Source organism: Lepidothrix coronata, unplaced genomic scaffold, assembly GCF_001604755.1.
Source record: "Lepidothrix coronata isolate B3197 unplaced genomic scaffold, Lepidothrix_coronata-1.0 Scaffold41, whole genome shotgun sequence".
Taxonomy (NCBI): Eukaryota; Metazoa; Chordata; class Aves; order Passeriformes; family Pipridae; genus Lepidothrix; species Lepidothrix coronata.
Window position 1 is genome coordinate 1202670 of NW_016690221.1, and position 19543 is coordinate 1222212.

At 43.7% G+C, this 19543-nt stretch overlaps 2 protein-coding genes across 4 annotated transcripts in view; one reads left to right on the forward strand and one right to left on the reverse strand.

Annotated features, from left to right (window-relative positions):
- Positions 1 to 1200: 1200 nt before the first annotated feature.
- Positions 1201 to 9523, reverse strand: BRAT1 (BRCA1 associated ATM activator 1). Its single transcript, XM_017813629.1, has 13 exons — positions 9258 to 9523; positions 8700 to 8854; positions 7970 to 8117; positions 7191 to 7563; positions 6981 to 7100; positions 5751 to 5842; positions 5376 to 5494; positions 4744 to 4930; positions 4537 to 4610; positions 3864 to 3966; positions 3493 to 3591; positions 2309 to 2487; positions 1201 to 2109 (listed from the first exon to the last, which is right to left on the reverse strand). Exons 1-13 carry the CDS (start codon positions 9433 to 9435, stop codon positions 1378 to 1380), a joined length of 2559 nt encoding a protein of 852 aa, XP_017669118.1. The 5' UTR covers positions 9436 to 9523; the 3' UTR covers positions 1201 to 1377.
- A 428-nt stretch (positions 9524 to 9951) lies between these two features.
- Positions 9952 to 19543, forward strand: part of IQCE (IQ motif containing E) — a 24835-nt gene continuing 15243 nt past the window's right edge. For all 3 annotated transcript variants that reach the window (XR_001874545.1, XM_017813604.1, XM_017813605.1), the window contains exons 1-11: positions 9952 to 10065; positions 11792 to 11839; positions 12081 to 12123; positions 13004 to 13144; positions 13427 to 13558; positions 14523 to 14593; positions 15185 to 15298; positions 15889 to 15939; positions 16507 to 16577; positions 16807 to 16879; positions 17271 to 17320. Coding sequence is in view for 2 of the 3 variants with exons in the window: in XM_017813604.1 (XP_017669093.1) it covers positions 10024 to 10065; positions 11792 to 11839; positions 12081 to 12123; positions 13004 to 13144; positions 13427 to 13558; positions 14523 to 14593; positions 15185 to 15298; positions 15889 to 15939; positions 16507 to 16577; positions 16807 to 16879; positions 17271 to 17320 (836 nt within the window). In the remaining variant the exon portion in view is untranslated. The remainder of the gene's footprint in view (positions 10066 to 11791; positions 11840 to 12080; positions 12124 to 13003; positions 13145 to 13426; positions 13559 to 14522; positions 14594 to 15184; positions 15299 to 15888; positions 15940 to 16506; positions 16578 to 16806; positions 16880 to 17270; positions 17321 to 19543) is intronic.

Here is a 19543-nt window from a genome sequence, read left to right on the forward strand (position 1 = left end):
AGCTGTTTACACAGCAACCTGCTGTCTCCTTTCCTGGAGCATATCTGTCCTACTGTCAACACAGAATGCTGGTTTTGGAACTGTAAATCCCTTCACTAGAACTCCACAAACAATCCACGCTTCTTTAAAAGCACATCCCTTCCCTCTCACTAACCCTTTCAGTTTCTGAGATGAACACAGTGGCAGGAAAAGGCCTGAATTTTATTCTCCTCTGCCCTTTGCCAGGTGTAGACCCTGCTCAAGTAGAATTGTGTATCAGAAGCAGAGCTACCCTCTCCTAATAACAGCTGCTGGTACAACACCCAAGGGCTCTGTCACACATGAAGCTGTGCTGACTTCATCAAAAGGCACAGAGTAAATCTTCAGCCTCACCAGCAAAAGATCCAAACTACATCTCACCCCACTGTGTTGCTGCAGGGATAATATTGCAAGAGGAGATTGCAGAAGTCCTTTCACTGCATTAGATGCTACAGCCTCCATCAGCCTAAAATGAGTGTTGTGTTCCTGCCCCTACACAGGCAGCAGGAGGGTGAAGGATGCTCAGTAACACCTTGGCGATGGAAAAGGAGACAGCATGGTTTGATCTACTGGTAAAGGTACTGCTTTTTTTTTTCTAGGTTGAACAAAGCTTCTTAGCACATGGCAAGACACTTAAGTAAGTTGCAAACTAGTCTTTCCTGAGTTTTTATGAAATTGGCAATTTTCTCTCAGAAAAGTGTTGCCATTCACACTCTAGCTGCTGTTTTCTGATTGTTTGCCAAAACTAAGCATGGATCAAATTTATCATGAAAAAGCTGCAGGTTTCAGTTTCTCTTAAAAGTTAAGAAACTATCCTAGTGCTTCAGGAATGGAGAAGCACTTGAAAAAAAAAAATCAGCAAAATGGACTTGCTTATGGCTTCAATTAAAACCAAAGTCAGCATGTTACTGTAGCTGCTGAGATCAAACAAGTATATGGTCTACAGGAGACAATTTGTAAGGCTAAGGATGATCAGCTTTTTACTCCTTAAATCCCACCTTCTGCTCTAAAGGTCAAAACCAGTCTTCATCAGTTTTAGTTACTCTTGCTCTGAAAGGAGCCCACAACTTGTTTTCAGTCACTGTTTTGTTTTTTTCAAATGATTCCTTACGGAGGCATGGTCAGGTGCTTTCTTAAAAGACCTTTTAAAGTCTTAAAAAAAAAGAACAAATGCAATTCTCATGTTTTTACTTTGAAAAAGAAACCACTGTTTATTGCAAACTACACTTCTTAACAACAACAAAAAAATCATCAGTATTAAAGCAAAGATTTTCTAACTCATTTAACAGCTAACAAAACCACCCTTCTCCTCCAGAAGAAAACTGCTTAAGCACTGCTCCCTCAGAGCAAGAAATGTCTTCAGTAACAGTCGACTTCATTCTCCTCTATAGTCCCCATAGTAGCAAGGATGTCCTGTAAGAGGGACTGAGGGCTTTCTTCCACATGGTCACTACTTTTATTTAGCTCATCATGTAGCTCTAGTAAGTCTATTGCACCCAAAGCTATCATCATGCTCTCTGGATCTTGAAAATCCACCCCGTTACCACCATCTGTCGGGAAGTTCTGGGCCAGAGAACCCTGTCTTAGTGTCCTCTGTAACCAGGCAATGCCACGTCCTGCAGGTGAATCTTCAATCTCTTGTGGATTCTCCAAAGTACTCACTGGATAGAAATTCCCTCTTAGGCCAATCAGGATGTCACAGGCTCTCTGCCCCACTGGTTTGTCACAGTCACACAGCGATCGAAACAAAAAGCCGAACAGTTTTGCTTGGCAGAACACCCTCAGCAGCTCGTTCTGAGGGGTGGAACTGGTGACTGCAGAGGAGACAGGAGCATAGGGGCACTCAGAAAGGCCAAGCTGGCAAATGGTCTGGCTACAGAAAACTTCAACCAGTTCCAAACCACCAAGTCTGACTTCCCAGTCTAAGTCATGCTCCACAGTTTGGATGACTCTAGAGACAAACTGCTCTGTGTCTTCCAGCTGAGCTGTGCAGCCTTCTCTCAGCCACTTGGTGAAGATGCTGATCACAGCCCTTCTAGGAAAGCCCTCAGAGTCTGTTGACAAGATTTCTTGAAGCTTTGCTACAGTGCTCTAGATGCAAAAAGACAAAAGAGAAAGCACAGTGAGGGGAGAAACGTGAAAAGAAACAAGAACAGAAGTACAAAATCTTGTCACTACTGGTTGTTAAATCTGCCTGCAGGAGCCTGCAAATGACTTGTGAAAAAAAGTTATAAGTAATACAGCAGTGCATTGATGGGTAGTTCTGCTTGTGCAGAGGAAGTTATCATACCTCTTTGTTACACTGATTCCCTGCTACGGGTGATTCCGGAGCAAAGTAAGTAACGAAGGCCAGGTGTCCCACAGCAGTCACAGCACTCGCCCGCACGTAGCTCTCTGGATCCTCCAGCAGATTTTCTGTAAGCCTTGGCACCTCTGAGGACAGCAGACACTGCCTGAACCCATCCTGGTCTGCAAACAAGACAGCAAGCCAAAGAAGTGGGGTATTATTCTCTCTGAGCATGAAGCTGTTTCCAAAGCAAACAGCTCTTTGCGTCATACAAGGATGCCCACTGCCTGCAGGGACAGCTGCCAGTGAGACGAGCCTCTGCAGAGACCAGGCAGCTGCTCACAAGAGCACAGATGCTCTGTGTCAGGCTCCCCATTTCCCAGCAGCTTGGTGACTTTCAGTCAAGCTCTGCTAGACATTGGAACTTGGAAAATTGCACTTACAGTTGTTTTAGCAGCAGGAAAAAACTTTCTGCAGGCAAGCGGGGACATGGTTTGAGCTTCATCAAACTTATGCCTTTGTTTAAAGGAAGAAAAAATAGTCCTCCTTTCTTGTTGTCAAGGCATATGGCAGAGAAAACAAAAGGAACAGCAGCACTGAGAGGGGCTGCAGGGTAAACTGCTAATGCAGCTGAGTGTGCTGAATGCTTCCTTTGTGACCTGGGGACAACAGCAGTCGACAACTTCCACCATCACTGAGCTACCACAGGAAAATTAACATTGCCTCAGTGCTACCTGCTGCAGAGCCTGACTACCAGTAAAGTGGAAAACCAGTAAATAATCCAGAGCATGCAAAGCAGGTCTATGTTTTTAGCCTTCTAAAGCCCAGCCCCCAGCCTGCTGATAGAAACCAGGCTCCACTGCAGAGCAAACTGAAGAAAGGGAAAGTATTATCTGCCATTAAGCACTGTCACCTGCCTTGACATACATGTCTCAACACCCTTCAGTCCAACTCACCAAAACTGCCATTAAGGCAGGCACAGCAATCTGAGTTCAACAGAAAAGCAGGATAAGTTTATTAATATTTTTGTCAGATTTTGATCATGATCTAAGAGTAAAAATCTTGACACTTCTTTCTTTTCTTAGCCCTCCAGTTACAGGTCAGAAGATGCTCTACCAGCCCGACTGACTTTGACAACATTAAAAGAAGTACTCTTTCAATCTGAACTGTTAAATCTTTGCACCTACCTCTCAAGCATTTAATCATGGCGGTGAGGAACTCCAGAGAAGAATCTCTTACTTCCCAGCAAGGACTGCACAAACGCTTCTGCAGCACCACAAACACATCTGTAAAAGCCAAGTGACAAGCCTGAATGGACATGAAAGGTAACAAGCCTTACTGAAGCCATCACTGTACAACCTCCACTTCCCTTCATCTGATGCAATCCCTTTTGCTCTGTGCTTCTACCAGAGTGCTTCAAAGCACTATTTGGGCAGCTAAACTTGAATTTAACATAACTGTGAACAAGTCAATCCTAAGTGCTTTGAGCAGGATAGGTAGGGAAGAGCAGATTTCATATATGCTACTAGCTGCTGTTTGTCTCAAATAGTTTAATTACCTTCCAAAATCTTCTCAGTTTGTTGGCACTGACTGTTGGAGCAGGACAGTTCCTGCAAGCGCACCAACCACTTGGATGTAGCTTGAAAGGCTTTCTTTAGAACCTGAAACAATGCAAAGCAGATTTATTTTACTACAGGAGGAGGCAGTGTTGCCTTTATGCCATTAGAAGTGAAATTCATTTTAGCCTCAGACTTACAGAGCAATTCTCAGAGTAAACAAGTACTTACAAAGAAGTAAGCCACAAATAAGTGGTGCTTATATATAATTTCTAACAAAGACGCAGAAAATGCCTGTTCTCAACTTATTATTCTGAAGTACCTCCAGCTTTTGATTTGCAGTTGTCATTGGAGTAATTTGAACAAGACAAAGCAAGAAAACAAATTCCCTTATGCAAAGAATTCAATACTTCATGGCCATGTCAGGTTGAGTTTGTCAGTGCTACTCTTAGATGTGATGGCTCCTGTCTTCTCAAGGACACTCAGTGCACTGCTCAGTTACTCTCTCATTACAATTTTAGCTATTTCCTAAGCTATCCAGACCCAAGACAAGTCTCCCACATATTCTGATACAAACTGTGCTAAGAAACAACCAACTGGTCAGACAATTTCTCAGGATTACATCCCACCGGGGCAAGCTATTAGATATGGATGTCTCCTTAGTTCTGCACTCACAGTAGGGCTGGTGTTTGGACTCTCCAGGTATGCCAGAAGGACATCAAATAGACTTCCTATGAGTGTGTCACAGCCTGAAACCGAGAAAACAAAACTAAAGGACCAACACTGAGAGAAGGAGCCTCCCAATCCCAATTCAACTGCTGAAATACAGGAAGACTCAGGATTGTAAAACTGTTTTGGAGGAGAAAACGACGATTAACTCACCTTTTTTCTCTGAGAGTGCTGCAAGGACATCGAGAGCTGACTTTTGCACCCTGAAACAATTGATCAAGTTTCGGCTTATTGTGCTTCCCAGAGGGGAAGCAGGACTCAGGAGGCCATTACAGAATTGTAATATTGCCATGAGAGAGCGCAGCAAGGACACACAGGGTAAATCCACTCTTAAATGTTTCTAATGGGTGAGAAAGAAAAAAAAAAAAAGAAAAGAGTTTCCTGCAAAAATTCCAAGTGTGTACAAAGAGTTTTTGGTCAGGAAGGAGTGAAATCTGCAATTTCTAGAGGGTTCTTAAGGTAGCACAATGTTAAGAAGTACAAAAAAATTATCTTTGTTTTTTTTCTCTGCATCAATAATTGAAGTAGGAGGTATGGTAACAAAGCTTGTGAAGATGGATTTAGAACTTACATGCAGTCCTTCTTTACAAGCCTCAGTATTGTTCTGTTTTCATATTTGAAAGGTTTTTGCTAATATTTGCTAATTTCTTTAACCTATGGAAGCCCTCACTAACTCCTCTCCATGTTCTATTAAAGCTCTACTGCAAAAATTTGCAACCAATCTTAACACTGTCTTTCAAGGACCAATTTGATCCCCAGGCTTTTTTCCGCTCTCTGAATGTTACCAAAGACAGCAGCTTCTCCAGGTGAGCCAAGGTCTGACACAGGAGACCAGCACAAGATGTCTTGGAGGACAGAAGACTTTCAACAGTGACAGGATCACTAACAGACTCATCCAGCAAACCTAGAGGACCAGAGAAGGGAAGAGCTCAAGTTGTTATTGAGCACAAAAGACTGTGATTTTCAAAGTTAATCAAGATATGCAGTGATGTAGTATGAATATCCCTTCAAATGCAACTGTCAGCAGGATGCTGCACTTTATCACAAACACTGCTACTGTCCTTGACTTGTTCTACTCTTTCACCTCCAGTTTTGCCTGCACCAGACCCTTGAAACACTGGCAAGCAGACTGGCCTCTAACTCTTCTCTCACAACTGTACCTGCATATTCCAGAGGCTGGGAGGCTGCTCTCAAAATACAGTCCATTGGCTGAAGTAGAACAGTCAGTGCCTGAATCCTCACATCTTGTGGGCTTCAAGGAGGAAATAGCAGTTACCAAAACAAGAACACTTCAATTCCTTCCCAAACGTCTGCCCCCAAATTCTGAACAGGATAATGATTTTTATGCAGGCTTTTAACCAAGCCAGCAATGACAGAGCAACAGAAGCAGTATCACAATTTGAGCCTTCTTCCGAGCTTCCCTTGCTAACCGAAAGCAGAGGAGAAATGGCTCTGGAATTTAGAAGGAGCTTTATCAAGGTATGCAAATAGAGAGTGGGATCCTCTGTAAGGAGGAGGCTGAGAGGGAAGTGTTTCTTGTCAACAAAATGGTGTCCTTCCATCTTAAAACATAAGTGTTACTTAGCCTGTAAACCAGAATCTGTATATGCTGTATTCATCTGATGATTTCTTGATACTTTTTCACTACCTAAAGGGCAGTTATGGAGCAGGTGCAGGCAGACTTCTCAGAGGTGCACAAGATGTGAATCTTAGATTGCAATAAGGTAGATTCCAACTGGGTACACAGAAAATACTTTTCATAGTGAAATGAAACTGGAACAGGTTGCCCAGAGAAGCTGTGGAATCCTCATCCTTGGGGATATTTGAAGTTTGAAGGGTGAAGGCCCTGGGCAACCTGACTTGTCTTTGAAGTGAACCCTGCACTGAATAAGAGGTTAAACTAGATCACTTCTACAGGTTCTTTCTAACTTCAGTTATTCTACAACTGTCTCCAGAGTCTCCAGATCCCTACTTCTGCTGGACAGAGTGAAAGCTCTTACACTAGCCAGGGTTTTTGTGAAAGAGAAAATGTAACAGACTATTGGATTTGACAGGCAGCCAAATTGTGTTCATCTCAGTCAACCTTGGCAGTATAGTTACCAGAGTTTGCTATTTCTTCCTGGAATTGGCTGGCTGTAGGTAAGATGCAAGAGTATACACATTACAAGATGCTGGCTCCTTTAATCTCTCTCTCTTTGAAACTATATTATCCTTATTATCAGTACAGTCTGAAGTCTTAGTTACTGGCATGACTCTTGGCAACCAGTCTCACATATTAAAGAATGTAACAGAAAATGCAGTGAGGACAAAAACAGTTCCTGGAAAGACAGCAGAGATCTTTGTACAGAAACATCTGCAGAGTGTAAAAGTTTCATTGCAGTAAGTCCTACCATCTGCAGAGCTTCAGAAGTCCCACTGCCAAAGGACATGCTTGTACTGGGGTTAAGTGTTCCAGAGCAGAAGTTACTAATGCCCAAAAACTGCCTTCAGTGTCACAAAACACAGGGGACCTGAGAAGAAAGAAGTGTAAGTTATATATCCTATTATACAGTGGAAAACAGATATATCTGGCTACGGGATCCAAGGTGCCAGATCCTTACCGTGCCACGTTAAGCAAAAGGTTTGCCAGCATGTGCTGTGCTTGAAGAGTCTCTTCCATCAGAAAGGATTCTATTTGCTTTGCTATGTCTGACCAAAGCACTTCAGTCCATGCAGCATAACAACTGCCAAACAAGCTGATTAACAGCTTTAGTGACTGCTCGATGTGAGAGGCAGAGCCGGACTGAAGGGAATCTTCCACGTGCTTTTTAATCATCTGGGCACACGCTGGCCACTCACAGTCCTTTGGGCTGAGAGGTTTAGATGTTTCAGACTCTACAGAGAAGGTGAGCATGTGCACCAGGAGCTGACTGGCAGCTGAAGCCACAAACAGGCTGGGATCCCCTTGCAGAGCGAAGATCACATCCATGCCTCCTGTGGGAAAACAGAACAAGTCACTGGAGGAAAAAACAACGGCGTTCCTATGGTGAGGTGGAGCCTTGTTGAACTCCAACCACGTGTGACTCTAACTCAGGTTTAAATGAGCTTTAAACAGCTTTAAATGGTGGTGGTGGAGTTTCTTATCCTTTATTTTGTAGCCTCTACTCAAAGTCAGCCAGTCCTTAACAATAAGCAAACAAAATAAGAAAACTGTTTTCAGATCCTCAATGACTTTGGTGCTTTTGACAAATGGCTTATTTTAACTCTTAAATAAATGAAGACTCGTCTCGCTCATTTGACATGTGAGCAACTGGAATTTGACACCTGAGCAAACACCTGACTGGAATGGAAGGGACACAGAGAATCTGGGGAGTGAGTTAGTAGTGCTGGCAGTACTCACCCCCGCTGCAGAGGAAGTGCAGGGCAGGTTGGTGGTGCACCATGCTGTGCACTCCCTTGACCCAACCGCTGCGCACCGACGCGTCCTCCCACACCGCGCGGCCCCGGGGCCCGTCCTGGCCAAACAGCCTCCCCAGCAGCTTCTCCTGCTGAGGCCAGAGCAGAACACAGAGGAAATGGTGAGCAGAGGGGCTAAAGGGGAGGGGAGAGGCTGCTTTGTCCTCCAAGTCAAGAGTATCAATAGTGTAGTGAAAGATTCTCTTGCTAGAAGTACCACGAAAATAGAAAAATTTCAGAATGCCAGGCTTAAACTCAGTGTATGTCTCTCTTAGGGACTAAGCAACAGAGTTGTTCAGTACCAAAACTGATTGTTTTTCAGGTGCTAGAGACAACTTCTGTATATCATGAGCTGGTATATATCAACTTATATGGAATGGAACTTATCAGTTGTGTATGCACAACTTGTGTACTATGCACTTGTGTACTCTTCCCCCTCTTCCCTGAATGAAGCCTTTTGGGTTTTGCACTATACATGTATTCTGATGTAGAAAGTAGGGCTTTAAAAAGCTCCCTCATTTTTGCAGGGAATCAGAAACTTCCTGTCAACCTACTATAGAAGGAAAATGACATGTTAGTGCAGATTATATCTACAGGATGAGTCCAGGGATTCAGTGTTGTGCAGTGACTGCTCAGAGGCAGAGTTATCCCATAATCCCAGGTAGCTGACTCACCTGCAGGTGCTGGAAGCGGTTTTCGGAGGCAGCGAGTATCCCAGCCAACTGCAGGGTGAAGGACAGGATGCTGGGGCTGGGCTCGGGCAGGGCCAGCACGGAGCTGATGAGCTCTGTCAGACACGGGTTGTCCTGCACCAGCTCCACAGTCGGGTCTAGTGGTGCCAGAGAACAGCAGGTCACTGCCAGGACTGTCCTCTCCCATTGAGGTGATTCCCTGAGCTGAGGTAACCCCTGACAACTCTTAGAACTGAGGAATTTGGGTTCGCCTCACTTGGGCCCAAACCCAGGCGTAGTCTCAGCTACTAAACAGCGTTTTCAGGTGTCTCCGAGGGGACAGCACCTCCAGAGGGTCACGGAGTCTTCCTCTCTGCAGACGCTCAAATCCCACCTGGACGCATTCCCGTGTCACCTGCTCTGGGTGGCCCTGCCTTGGCAGGGGACTGGACTGCAGGATCCCCAGAATTCCCTTCCAACCCAAATCACTTCGTGATGGACCTTCCCCCACGGTGCTGACCCGCCGCCCTCCCTCCCCTCGGCTCGGCCCCCCGTGCTCACCGAACCACGTCAGGCTGCGGAACCAGTCCAGCAGCTTCTCCAGGCAAGTGTCGTCGAGGCCGGGCTGCCGCGGGTCGGCCAGGGCGGCGCACACGCCGGGCAGCAGGACGGCGCACTCGCGGGTCATGGCGAAGCGGCGGCGGGCCCGGGCCACGAACCAGGACTGGGGGCCGGACATGGCCGGGGGGCACCGGGACAGGAACAGGGACCGGCACTGGGACCGGGACAGGAACAGGGACCGGCACTGGGACCGGCCCCGGGACCGGCCCCGGCGCGGCCGCACCGCGAGTGTCGCAAAGGGGGCGTGGCCGAGGCCCGGTCGGGGGGCGTGGCCGAGCCCCGGTGCAGGGCGTGGGCCGCGCGCGCCCCGCGGGCGGGCGGTGGGTGCGGGACGGGGGCGCGATCTGCTCGCGGTTGTCCCGCTGCTCGTCAAGAGCACCCGGCGCGCTGGCGGAGCTGAGCCCTGGCAGGGGCTGTCCCGCCGCCCGCCGGTTTCCCGCCCCGCGGCGCCGCTTGGTGTCACTCGCGCTCCGCGCACAGACCGAACCCTACCCGGCGCTGCCCTCAGACGCGCCGATGTTCTGCGCATGCGCCGCCACCCCGGGCCGCAGGGGGGCACTCGTTCGCCCCGGCGCGCGGCGGTTGCCATGGTTACCGCGACCCGGAAGTGCCGCCGTGGGGCCATGGCCGCCCCCAGCCCCGACACGGCCCGAGGGGGCCCCCGCGGCCCCGCCGCCCCGTGAGGCCTCCCCGCCGCCCTCCCAACATGGCCCGCGGGGCCGGAGAGGCGGCAGCGGAGGGGGAACTGGTAAGGAGTGAGCGGCGGGGAGGAGGAGGAGGAGGCCCCGGGTCTAGGCCTGCCTCAGCCCGGGCCCGGCCCGCGAAGCGCTCCCTCGGGGCCAGGACAAAGCCCCCTCAATAAGTGGGAGGAGGATGGCTTGGTCCGTGTCCAGCCCGAAAGACTCTTGGGTCCTGCCTCTGTCTCCCTGGCCGGTCCATGGCACGGCGTGGAGGTGGCATCGTCTAAAACTGCGCCGGGGCAGGTTTAGGTTCCACATTAGGAAGAATTTCTTCTCGGAAAGGGTGATTAGACATTGGAATGGGCTGCCCAGGGAGGTGGTGGAGTCACCGTTCCTGGAGGTGTTTAAGGAAAGACTGGACGTGGCACTGAGTGCCATGGTCTGGTTCACACGGTGTGTTCGGTCACAGGTTGGACCCGGTGATCTCAGAAGTCTTTTCCAACCCAGTTGATCCTGTGATTCTGTGTTGGTGTTCATTTCCCACCCTCTCAGCAGCCAGGTGGAGATTTTTAGCCCCTTTGGGAGCCCCCATGTTCCTTTGTTGCCTGTCGTGGGTGGCTCTAGTTGGGCCGGTTTCACAGGAGCAAAGAGGTCGTGAAGGTTTCCAAGGACAGGGATGGGTTTGTTATTGCATGTTTGTGTCCTGGTGAATGTTTTGTTATTTACCATTTATCAGGGCTGAGCGCCTTCCACATTCTCTGATTCCAAGTGTGATAGCTGCACTTGGGGAGAGAGATGTTTCAGAGTGAGAGGCCTTAAAATAACAGAAATAATCAGTGTGCTGCAAGGAGCATCACCTCAGGAAATTAAAAACTGTGTGGCATGGTGTGTGAGATACAGACCTGCCTCCTCTCAGCCAGCACAGAAAGATCTTTTACCTGCTCTGTGGTCAATCCTTGCTCCTGTTCTGCCAACCAGGGTTCTCAAAAAACACTTCACCCCCTCCCCTGCCTCTGACAGACACGGATCAGCATCTGTCCAAAGAATGGTGCTGTGAGTGCCATGGTGTCAGCAGCAAGTGGAAAAGGTCTTTGTGAGGGCAGAATGCATCCAGATAACTTGAAAGCAAAGTGGAAATTTCCATTCTGCTCTGAATATGGTTACATTTGAGAAGCAGGGAAACTTGTCATCTTCTTTGGTTTGAGGTTTTTTCCCTCAGCCTGATCACTTCTCCAGTTGAATATGGGAACTGAACCATCCCACAGCATGGCAGGGGTAGGACAAAGGAGTGGGGAAGGGAACAGGTGAATGAGTTGCAGCTTAACTGGTGGGGAAATTCAGGCAGAACCAGCTGGAGGTTCAGCTGTGCACTGCAGTGCACAAGTCTCTGTTACTCAGGTGGAAGGTGTCCCTGCCCATGACAGGTGAGCTGGAATTTGATGATCTTTAAGGTCCTTTCCAACCCAAACCATTCTGTGATGGTTCATGACTGAAGTGACTTGCACAGCATCACAAGAACATTTGTTTTACAGCAAGTGATGCTGGGATTTGCAACAACCATCTCTCAGCAACTTAAGTGGTTTTGACAAATGGCTTGTTTTTATCAGAAAGAATTGAAAACTCCTATCTCATCCATTTGACATTTGAGAAATGAAATGGAAGAGAAACAGAGGATCTGGTGACAACATTTACTGTTTGGATTTATTGCACTCTCACTTTGTTGTGGTAGTAAACGATATAAAGTTTTCTGGATGTGTTTAGCAGCAGATGTCACAGTTCCTGTGTCTTTCCCAGGGAGATGACAGCCTGTCTGTGATAACCTGTGAGTCAGACCCAGAAATGGTGAGTTTTCATGTCAGCTGTTTATCTGTGGCATCAAACTTCAGTGGGCAGTACCTTCGTGGTGACTGTTGATGTGGCCAAATCTGCATATACCTAATGCTTCTGGTTTTCTTTTCTATGGACAAGATTTTGTCTTATTAGAATACAAGACATACACAGACAATGGAGCCAATTTTGAGATTATGTGCAGAAATCTTAAGAGTTGAATATTTTCAATCATAAAAACGTGTTTCTCTTTCAGAAGTTAAAGAAGAAGATTTTTCACAAGCCTCCCAAGTCACCAAGTAAGTGCTGCAAAATTTTGTCTTCTGCTGTTCACAGGAACTGAAGTATTTATTTGAGACAACATCTTGTTATTCTCTTCAGAATTATTCCCTGCTGTGTGCAGAGCACACCTATTTGAGATTTGTTCTGTAACCTGTGAAGTTCAACTTGTATAGGCTAAATATTGAAGTTTATGGAATAGCTTTAATTCTTGTTTCTCCAGCATAAGCTACTTTTTTATCATGTTATTCATTCTATTGGCAAATATTCTGAATTTCTTATTGTAGTTTTGGAGAAATGCTGATACTTGCAATGTAGAATTACTGGAGCTCCCTACCACCCAGTAGATATGTGTGTGTGGATTTAGCAGTTCTCTGTTTCATTTGTTGGGTTTGTTGGTGGGGTTTTTTTTCACATAACCTTAGAAGTACAATGTTATTATTAGATCTGCACTTTTAATATGCACTTTTGTTCTTTTCTTTTCTGGAGTTTGTTTCTTGCTATACTTTTCCATTTAACTCTTCTTTTAGGCTTCCAGTGAACGTTTCAAAGAAGACTTTATCTTAAAGTGTTGTTAACAACATTAATTTAGATGTGCAGGTATCTTAAGGTTGCCTATCCAAACTGTACATGTAAATATTTCCATGTGTTGAATCATACTACTGTCATTATGCCTCTTTCTAAGCCTCTTCATTTTTTGGAATTCTGTTTTTTCTATACAGTGTTTTTAGAGTATTTTTTTTTAGGTGAGTGTCCTGTTACTCTGTACAAGCCAGGACGTAGTACACTGTTAATTCTAATTTTATAAGTATTAGGACTGTGTCTGAGAACTTTGAAGCACAAGACAACAAGAATTTTTGTGACCTTAAGGCAGCACTAAGATGTTTTCTTTTGCTCCAGAGTCTCCCTACAGCTCTAGCACACAACTGTATCCCAAAAAAGCTGCAGCTTGGCGATCTCTGCAGGGAACGGGCAGTGCGTGTTCAGAGAGTGCAGCTGTAAAAAAGCCAAGGCAGCTGTGGCTGGAATCACTGAAACAAGGTAATAGTATGGAAATTAGATCTGCATATTGGGTGTTGTGGACAGCTTAACGTATAAACTCTTAAAAAATAGAGTTGTATTTGATTAAAGTTTGCGTAGGAAGTCATTTCACTGTTATTTATTTGGGAGGTTGAAATTATCTGATCTTGAGTGTTGAAATTTATAGAGGGAAAAATTAACAGCATCTGGAGCTTTCTATGTTGCATTTGCTCAGAATAAATCCACACATTTAATTCACAATTAGCCCTGATTTTTGCATTTTTGTTCCATTTTTGTTGGCAGGAGTGAGCCATCCTCTGAAATCAGATGTTGACGTGGGGCATATGCGAACCAACATTTCCAGTAGCACTCCAGAATATTTGAAGGAAGCTCTAGGAATGAAGAAGCCAAAACATTCTCGTTCTTCTAGTAATGGTAAAGTCTGCAGTGGTGTGGTGGATAAAAGTTAATGATATTTTTCCTCTGTAAAAACACACATTGCTTAAGATCTTTGCTTCAATAAAGCAAGAGCCATTTCAGCTGGTTAAAATATATGTGTCAAAATATCATCCCTGGGATACTTTTTGAAATTTCTAAATTGGTTAAGGCAGGGGTTTCCAATTATTTTTTTTTGAGCAATGAATCACTGTTAGCTTTCAGAACTTCTGCAAATTGCCATGCATTTGCAGCTGAAAATGTTGCAAGTATAATATGGTTCAATGGGACAGCTGTAGACAATTTATTGTGACTTTGCAAAACATAGTTTAGGAACCATTGATAGAAACCATCTGCTTGCCTGAAATTCTGTGTAATTGACTCCTTTCACTTCTTCTCTAGAAAGTGTTTTATCGTGTGGTTGTGACGTTAAGATCAAATGAGTTTTATGAGAAGAGCAAACTTTAATCCTGCTTTTCTTAAAGCAGAACTGTGAACTTAAAAATTCCACTTCCATTTAAAGTGACACCTATATTTCTACTGGTAATACACAGTTTCTGGCCACTTTTGAAGTTGATAGATTATCACATGTTAAGCATACAGAGAAAAGTGGATTCTGGACACCTTGTAGAAAACTTTTGTAAATAATAGATTTGTTGGGATGAGAAGACTTCAGTCTTCTGTGGAGTTTGTATCTTTCTTGAGGTAAATATTTTAATATAGCACCAGAGAGAAGTAATTAGGAGAAATTGGCTGTAAAATCTGGCAGAAGTTTCATATAGCTACACTTCCATTTCACCTCCATTTCTAAAATTAATTTCCTTGCTGATTTTTCTTCTAGGAAAAAAAAAAGCCTAGTTTCCAGTTTGGTGCTGTTCTAGATATTTTTCTTTAACTGTAAGATTCCTGACAAGTTAAAAATACCTCTTTTGGATCTACTTATTTTACATACCCCTTTCTGTAGGCTACATTCCTGGAACTCCTGACTACAAAGAAAAAGAAGATATGTATGATGAAATTATAGAACTGAAGAAGGTACAGTCTCTCTGATACTCACAGAAAAATTCACAGTCTTGTTCCTCCAGCTGAAGGTACCCGGGCCTTACTGCTCCAGAATACTTTGGTTTCTACAACTGGGACATCCACCACATTTTTTGCATTTGTAATGTAAAGCTTAACTAAAACTTGTGTCAGACTGAGGCAGTTTCATTGTTCTCATGGTGTGATAGATGCCTCTGAGTGCTGGATGTGGAAGCCTTGAAGTGTAGCCAGTGGTGAGCCCCAGCCATGGCCCTAGCTGGATGCTAAAAAGTTTCATTGCCTTTGGTTTCTTTGCCCCCCCCTCCTTTTTTTTCCCCCTCACCTTCCTGTCCATTACCCATTTACTGATCACACTTTAACAATTTGTCTGCTGAGGTGAGTGCAGTGTATGAAAGATGAGGACTGTCACCTCCCTGATCTGTCAGCCCTGCTCCAGTGGGATGGTATTTTTTCGTTGTTGTTGTTGTTGTTTGTTTCTCTTTTGCTTCACTGTCACCATTGTCATTGGATTGTTACTGACATCAAAATGTGTGTTCCTATTTCTGAAATGTGAAATGTGCTTTCAATTTTTCTCCCCTCTCTTAGACAATACAAGCTCAGAAAAATGAGGGAGGTCGAATGAAAACGAAGCTCCGTCGACTGGAACAGGAGAACAATAGGAAGGATAAACAGATTGAACAACTGTTGGATCCTTCCAGGGTGACTATTTCTTGGGGGGATAGAAGTGGGACAGAAGAGTGCAAGTCTGTTGCATGTTGACCCCTAGGAATGATGAGCTTGAATATGAGAGGTGGCTGGTTGGTGCAAAGGGATTTCTTTTGTGCATCTCAGCTCAGTTCCAAGGAAGATTATGCCATGCAGTGCAGATAAGTTCATTTAGCAAGGATACCTGTAATTTCTGAAGGTGCAATGAAAATGCTGTCTCTTTAGGGGCCCACTTTCTGAATATTTTGCCTGAGAGCAGAAGGGAGATAACCTCTTGCAGGGTGACCAGTGCATGCAGACCTGAGACTTGACCAGGAAGCCAAAGAGCAGCCTTATTGTCAGACCCACAAGGCTGAGAAGTGTTTGTGGTTAGACTTGAATCCCACTGAATTTCTTGTGACTGTCACTTTCTGTGTGCAGATCTACAATAAATGTGCTAATATTGAATAATGAGCATAGGGACTTCAGAATTTGGTCTGTGAAGTGACTGTGGAGATGAGAAGGTTGGAAAATTCTATGGGAAAAGCCAGTAATAGAATAAAGTAGCAGGGTTGGTCACTTGCTTTCTGTGTCTTGTTTTTCAGGGCTCTGAGCTGGCACGAGCTTTATTAGAAAAGAAGAGTGATAATGGATGGGTAATGGTTTCTTCATTATTTCTGCTTTTATTTTTCCTTCTTCCTCTTGCCAAGTTGAAACACTACTGAAAATAAAATGAAGTAGAATAAAAATAAGCAATTAGGGAATCATGTAACCTTTATCTCTGTAGTCAGGTAAAGTACTGGTGCTTTGTCAACCAGTAACAAAGATCTAGAATTAACATTATTTTAGGGAGCTTTCTTTGTCATTGTCTTGAGTCTGTTTAGGGAGTATTCTCTCTTTTATTTGCTGCTTTGAATAGGCAAAGGTATAGGAAGGTGATAGGCAAAGTTGATTTTATTTTACAATTGTGTCTAAATATTCTTAAGCTGGTGACATTACCACAGATACAAATTAGGGATCTGATTTCATTAGATCTTTTCATTAGATCATTTCATTCTCTTTTTCACAGGGTAGCAGATATGTATGATCTACTAAGTACTGAAGTATGTAGGAATGTCTTGTTAGGTACAATTTATAAAGGCAGGGCAAGATTGTGGAGGAATAGAACTTATGTGAAGAGACAGATTATTCGAGGACTCATGAGTGTTTTATTCTTTCTGTAGGTGGTCAGTGGATTAAAGGAGAAGATTCTCAAGCTTGAACAGCAGTGCAAGGAGAAAGACAACACTATTAAGTATGATTCTGTGGGGGCAAGGAGTAGAGGCACGAATTGGATGAGCTAATAAAGAAAATTGGAAATCCATGTTATTTTGCATTTGTGTTCTGTATTCCTTAAGACATTTTAATAAACTGCAAGAATGTGTTAGCAATTATAATCACCCACCCAGAAACTGTGAACCAACAGGTATTGCAGTGTCTTTGCTGGTCTGACTGGGTTATTTTTTGTATTATTCTATTTTCAGTGAATTCCAGGCAGACATGAAGACCAGCAATTTGGAAGAAGTGAGGTTAGCTATGGAAACCTACTATGAAGAGGTAGGTCTGACAGGTCCTTCAGTGCATGCAGGAGGGGAAGCTGTTCAGTTGTTGAGTCCAAACATAAATGGAATATTTTAGATAGGTTTCTTACAGCTTAGCTGCACCTATTTTCATAGATATTCTCATAGCTCCAACTGCATGTACTGAAAAAATGTTTTCCTTCAATAAGTTGAGCATGTTAACTAAAAAGGACAAATAAAGAAACTACTGTACATCCCTAAGTGTACTGTCAAGATGAAAGCCAATGTAACAGTAGCCTGATTTTCAGTGATAGCATTGTTACCTTTGCTACTACCCAAAGTCTTGTTCTGATTTTCACCTAGTGAATAAATCTGTGCTGTGGAAGCTGACATTGCTAATGCTCCTTAATGGAATCTGTATTTCACAGGTTCATCGCCTCCAACTCCTCCTGGCAAAGTCTGAGACTATGAGGAAAAAGTATGTTTAATTCTTTTGAGGCAAATATTTGCATATATGTGTTTGATATATCACTCATGTACTACTGTAGCTGATGGAAAACTACTACAGGGGAACAGTTTGTCATTTAGATTGCTGGATTTGCTTTTTGATATTAATTTGGTTGGCTTCACAGCCTTGGCATATGTCTCAGTCACGTTTTTTTTCTTGTAGATAAATCATTTTGTGGATGTGGAAAAATACTAGAGCTATTTTAGAAGTACATGAAAGCTCTGAGAATTTATTTCTTAAATAAAATTCGTCTTCCCCCATAATCACACGTATTCTGGCATCACTGGTGATTGAAAAAAAACTCACTGGGTGTTTGGCATTTTACTCTTGAGTCAGTTCTGCATCTTGCTCTAAGGATGTGTGCTGCAAAGAAAGGGTTTTTGGAGTAAACATTATTTTTTTTTAGTACAGACAGGCAGACTAGTAAGTCCCTGTGAGAGAAACTTGTGCTTGTCACTGATGTGTGGGTGTGTCACTGGTGGTGAGGGTGAGCAGTCTATAGAAGCAATAAAAATCAAAGCACAAAGGCAGAAGACAAAGCCCCAGTAAGAGACAAATTAAAAGCATCAATGCAAGTGCATGTTGTCCAAACTCAGAAGAGGGTAAGAGTGTCTGGTGGGATAGGAAAATTTGTTACCCCACCACTTCAAAATATGCTTGACCTCCTCATGTTAACTACAGGCAACCATCTTAATGTTGGGTGTAATTATGTAGATTGATAGAACCATATGAGAACTCTTTAGAGTCATTATTTATACTGCCTGTGTTTCCCTAATTCACTGTTAGTTGTGGCTTGAAAACTGCAATTTGTTCTGTCACTGTTTTTAAAAAAATAATTCTCTCTTTTGGCTCAGGCATGCAGTGACCAGCCTCTTGAGGCTGTAAGCCATCACACCTAATTTATTTACAGGTGAAAATGAGTCATCAGGTCTCTTCCTTGTCCTCATTTATTCATAGCTTCAAAAAGCAGTGGTCAGGGCAGTCTCCCTCCATTAGGTGACTGTCAGTCTCTGCTTGAGAGGCTGAGCACTGAAATAATAAATGATGTTGAAGGTCAGGGCTCTGGCACATAGAAAGTATTGTAGGAGAGTGTTTCTTTCATGATGCTTGTCTACTTTATTTCTGGCTGAAGTGAATGGCATTTGGCTCCTGTTTTCAGTGTAAATGCTAAAGTGTGATTATTTATATGTGAAGCTGTAGAATTCAGTTGTAGCTGGAAACTAGGCAGCCTTTCAAGTCCTCAAAATGGTCTGCAATTCTTTAATTTAGGTTTTGATGAGCCTAAAATAATGTCAGTGGTGTGGTTATGGTTTCTATCGTTTCAGTCCCTGCCTGGTTTTGGTGGTGTGTTGTGTTTTGGTTTTCACTCTTTTTTTCCTCCTGCCTGGGACAGCTGTATGAACAGTCATCCATGACATCTGGACAGCCTTGGTTTTTTATGTCTTCATTTCCTTTTAATTTCTAAAAAGGAGATCAAATTCAGCTTCTCACTCTGATGTGCCAACTGTAGGCTGTCTCCTGCTTTACCTTGTAATTATTCCTGTGGGTGGGATGTAAGATTCCTTCACAAACTGTTCTGTGTTTGTCACTGGTAGTGGCATTTGTCCAAAACTAGATCCATCAGTTATTTCAGACCTTTATTTCTAGAAGTAATTTTTTTAAGATTTTTCTCATTAGCAATGAAGAACAAATATTTCATATTTAAAGTAGTTATAACACATAGCAGGCTTTCCTTTTTCTCTTTTCTTTTTTCTATTTCCCTTTTCTGATGTCTTTTATTCCCATGTTAGCTGAATTCTTCAAATCTGTTTCAAATCTCTGATTGATTGAAACATACCTTACATGAAGAAATTTCTCTGGGGTTTATAAGACACAAGGATAGTTTTTCTTACATTAGAGCAGCATTCCCAGCTATCTGAAAACACACTTGTGTGTTGGATTTGTTAGAGAGTTGTTCTGTGTGTGTACAGCCCTCTCTCTCTCCCAGTCTCAGGTTGTTTGTTAGGTGAACAACAGCAGTTTAGAGCACGCAGGTCTCTGTGCTGAACAGTTTTTTGGAGGAGTCTCACAGTTGACTGAAGATAAGTGTTTTTTAAATCAGATATTCAGGGTGCTGGTAAAACTTTATAAAGTTGGCTAACAAAACAAGCAGAAAGCAAAATAAGCAACACTCATACAAGCACCCTTGTTGAT

Excerpts from the sequence above, each read along its gene's own strand:
- BRAT1 (XM_017813629.1), bottom strand. The coding sequence starts at position 9,435 with ATGTCCGGCCCCCAGTCCTGGTTCGTGGCCCGGGCCCGCCGCCGCTTC. Across the intron at positions 8,118-8,699 it reads ACCGCTTCCAGCACCTGCAG|CAGGAGAAGCTGCTGGGGAG; the intron begins GTGAGTCAGCTA and ends CTCTGGCCTCAG. Across the intron at positions 2,110-2,308 it reads GGAATCAGTGTAACAAAGAG|AGCACTGTAGCAAAGCTTCA; the intron begins GTATGATAACTT and ends TTTTGCATCTAG.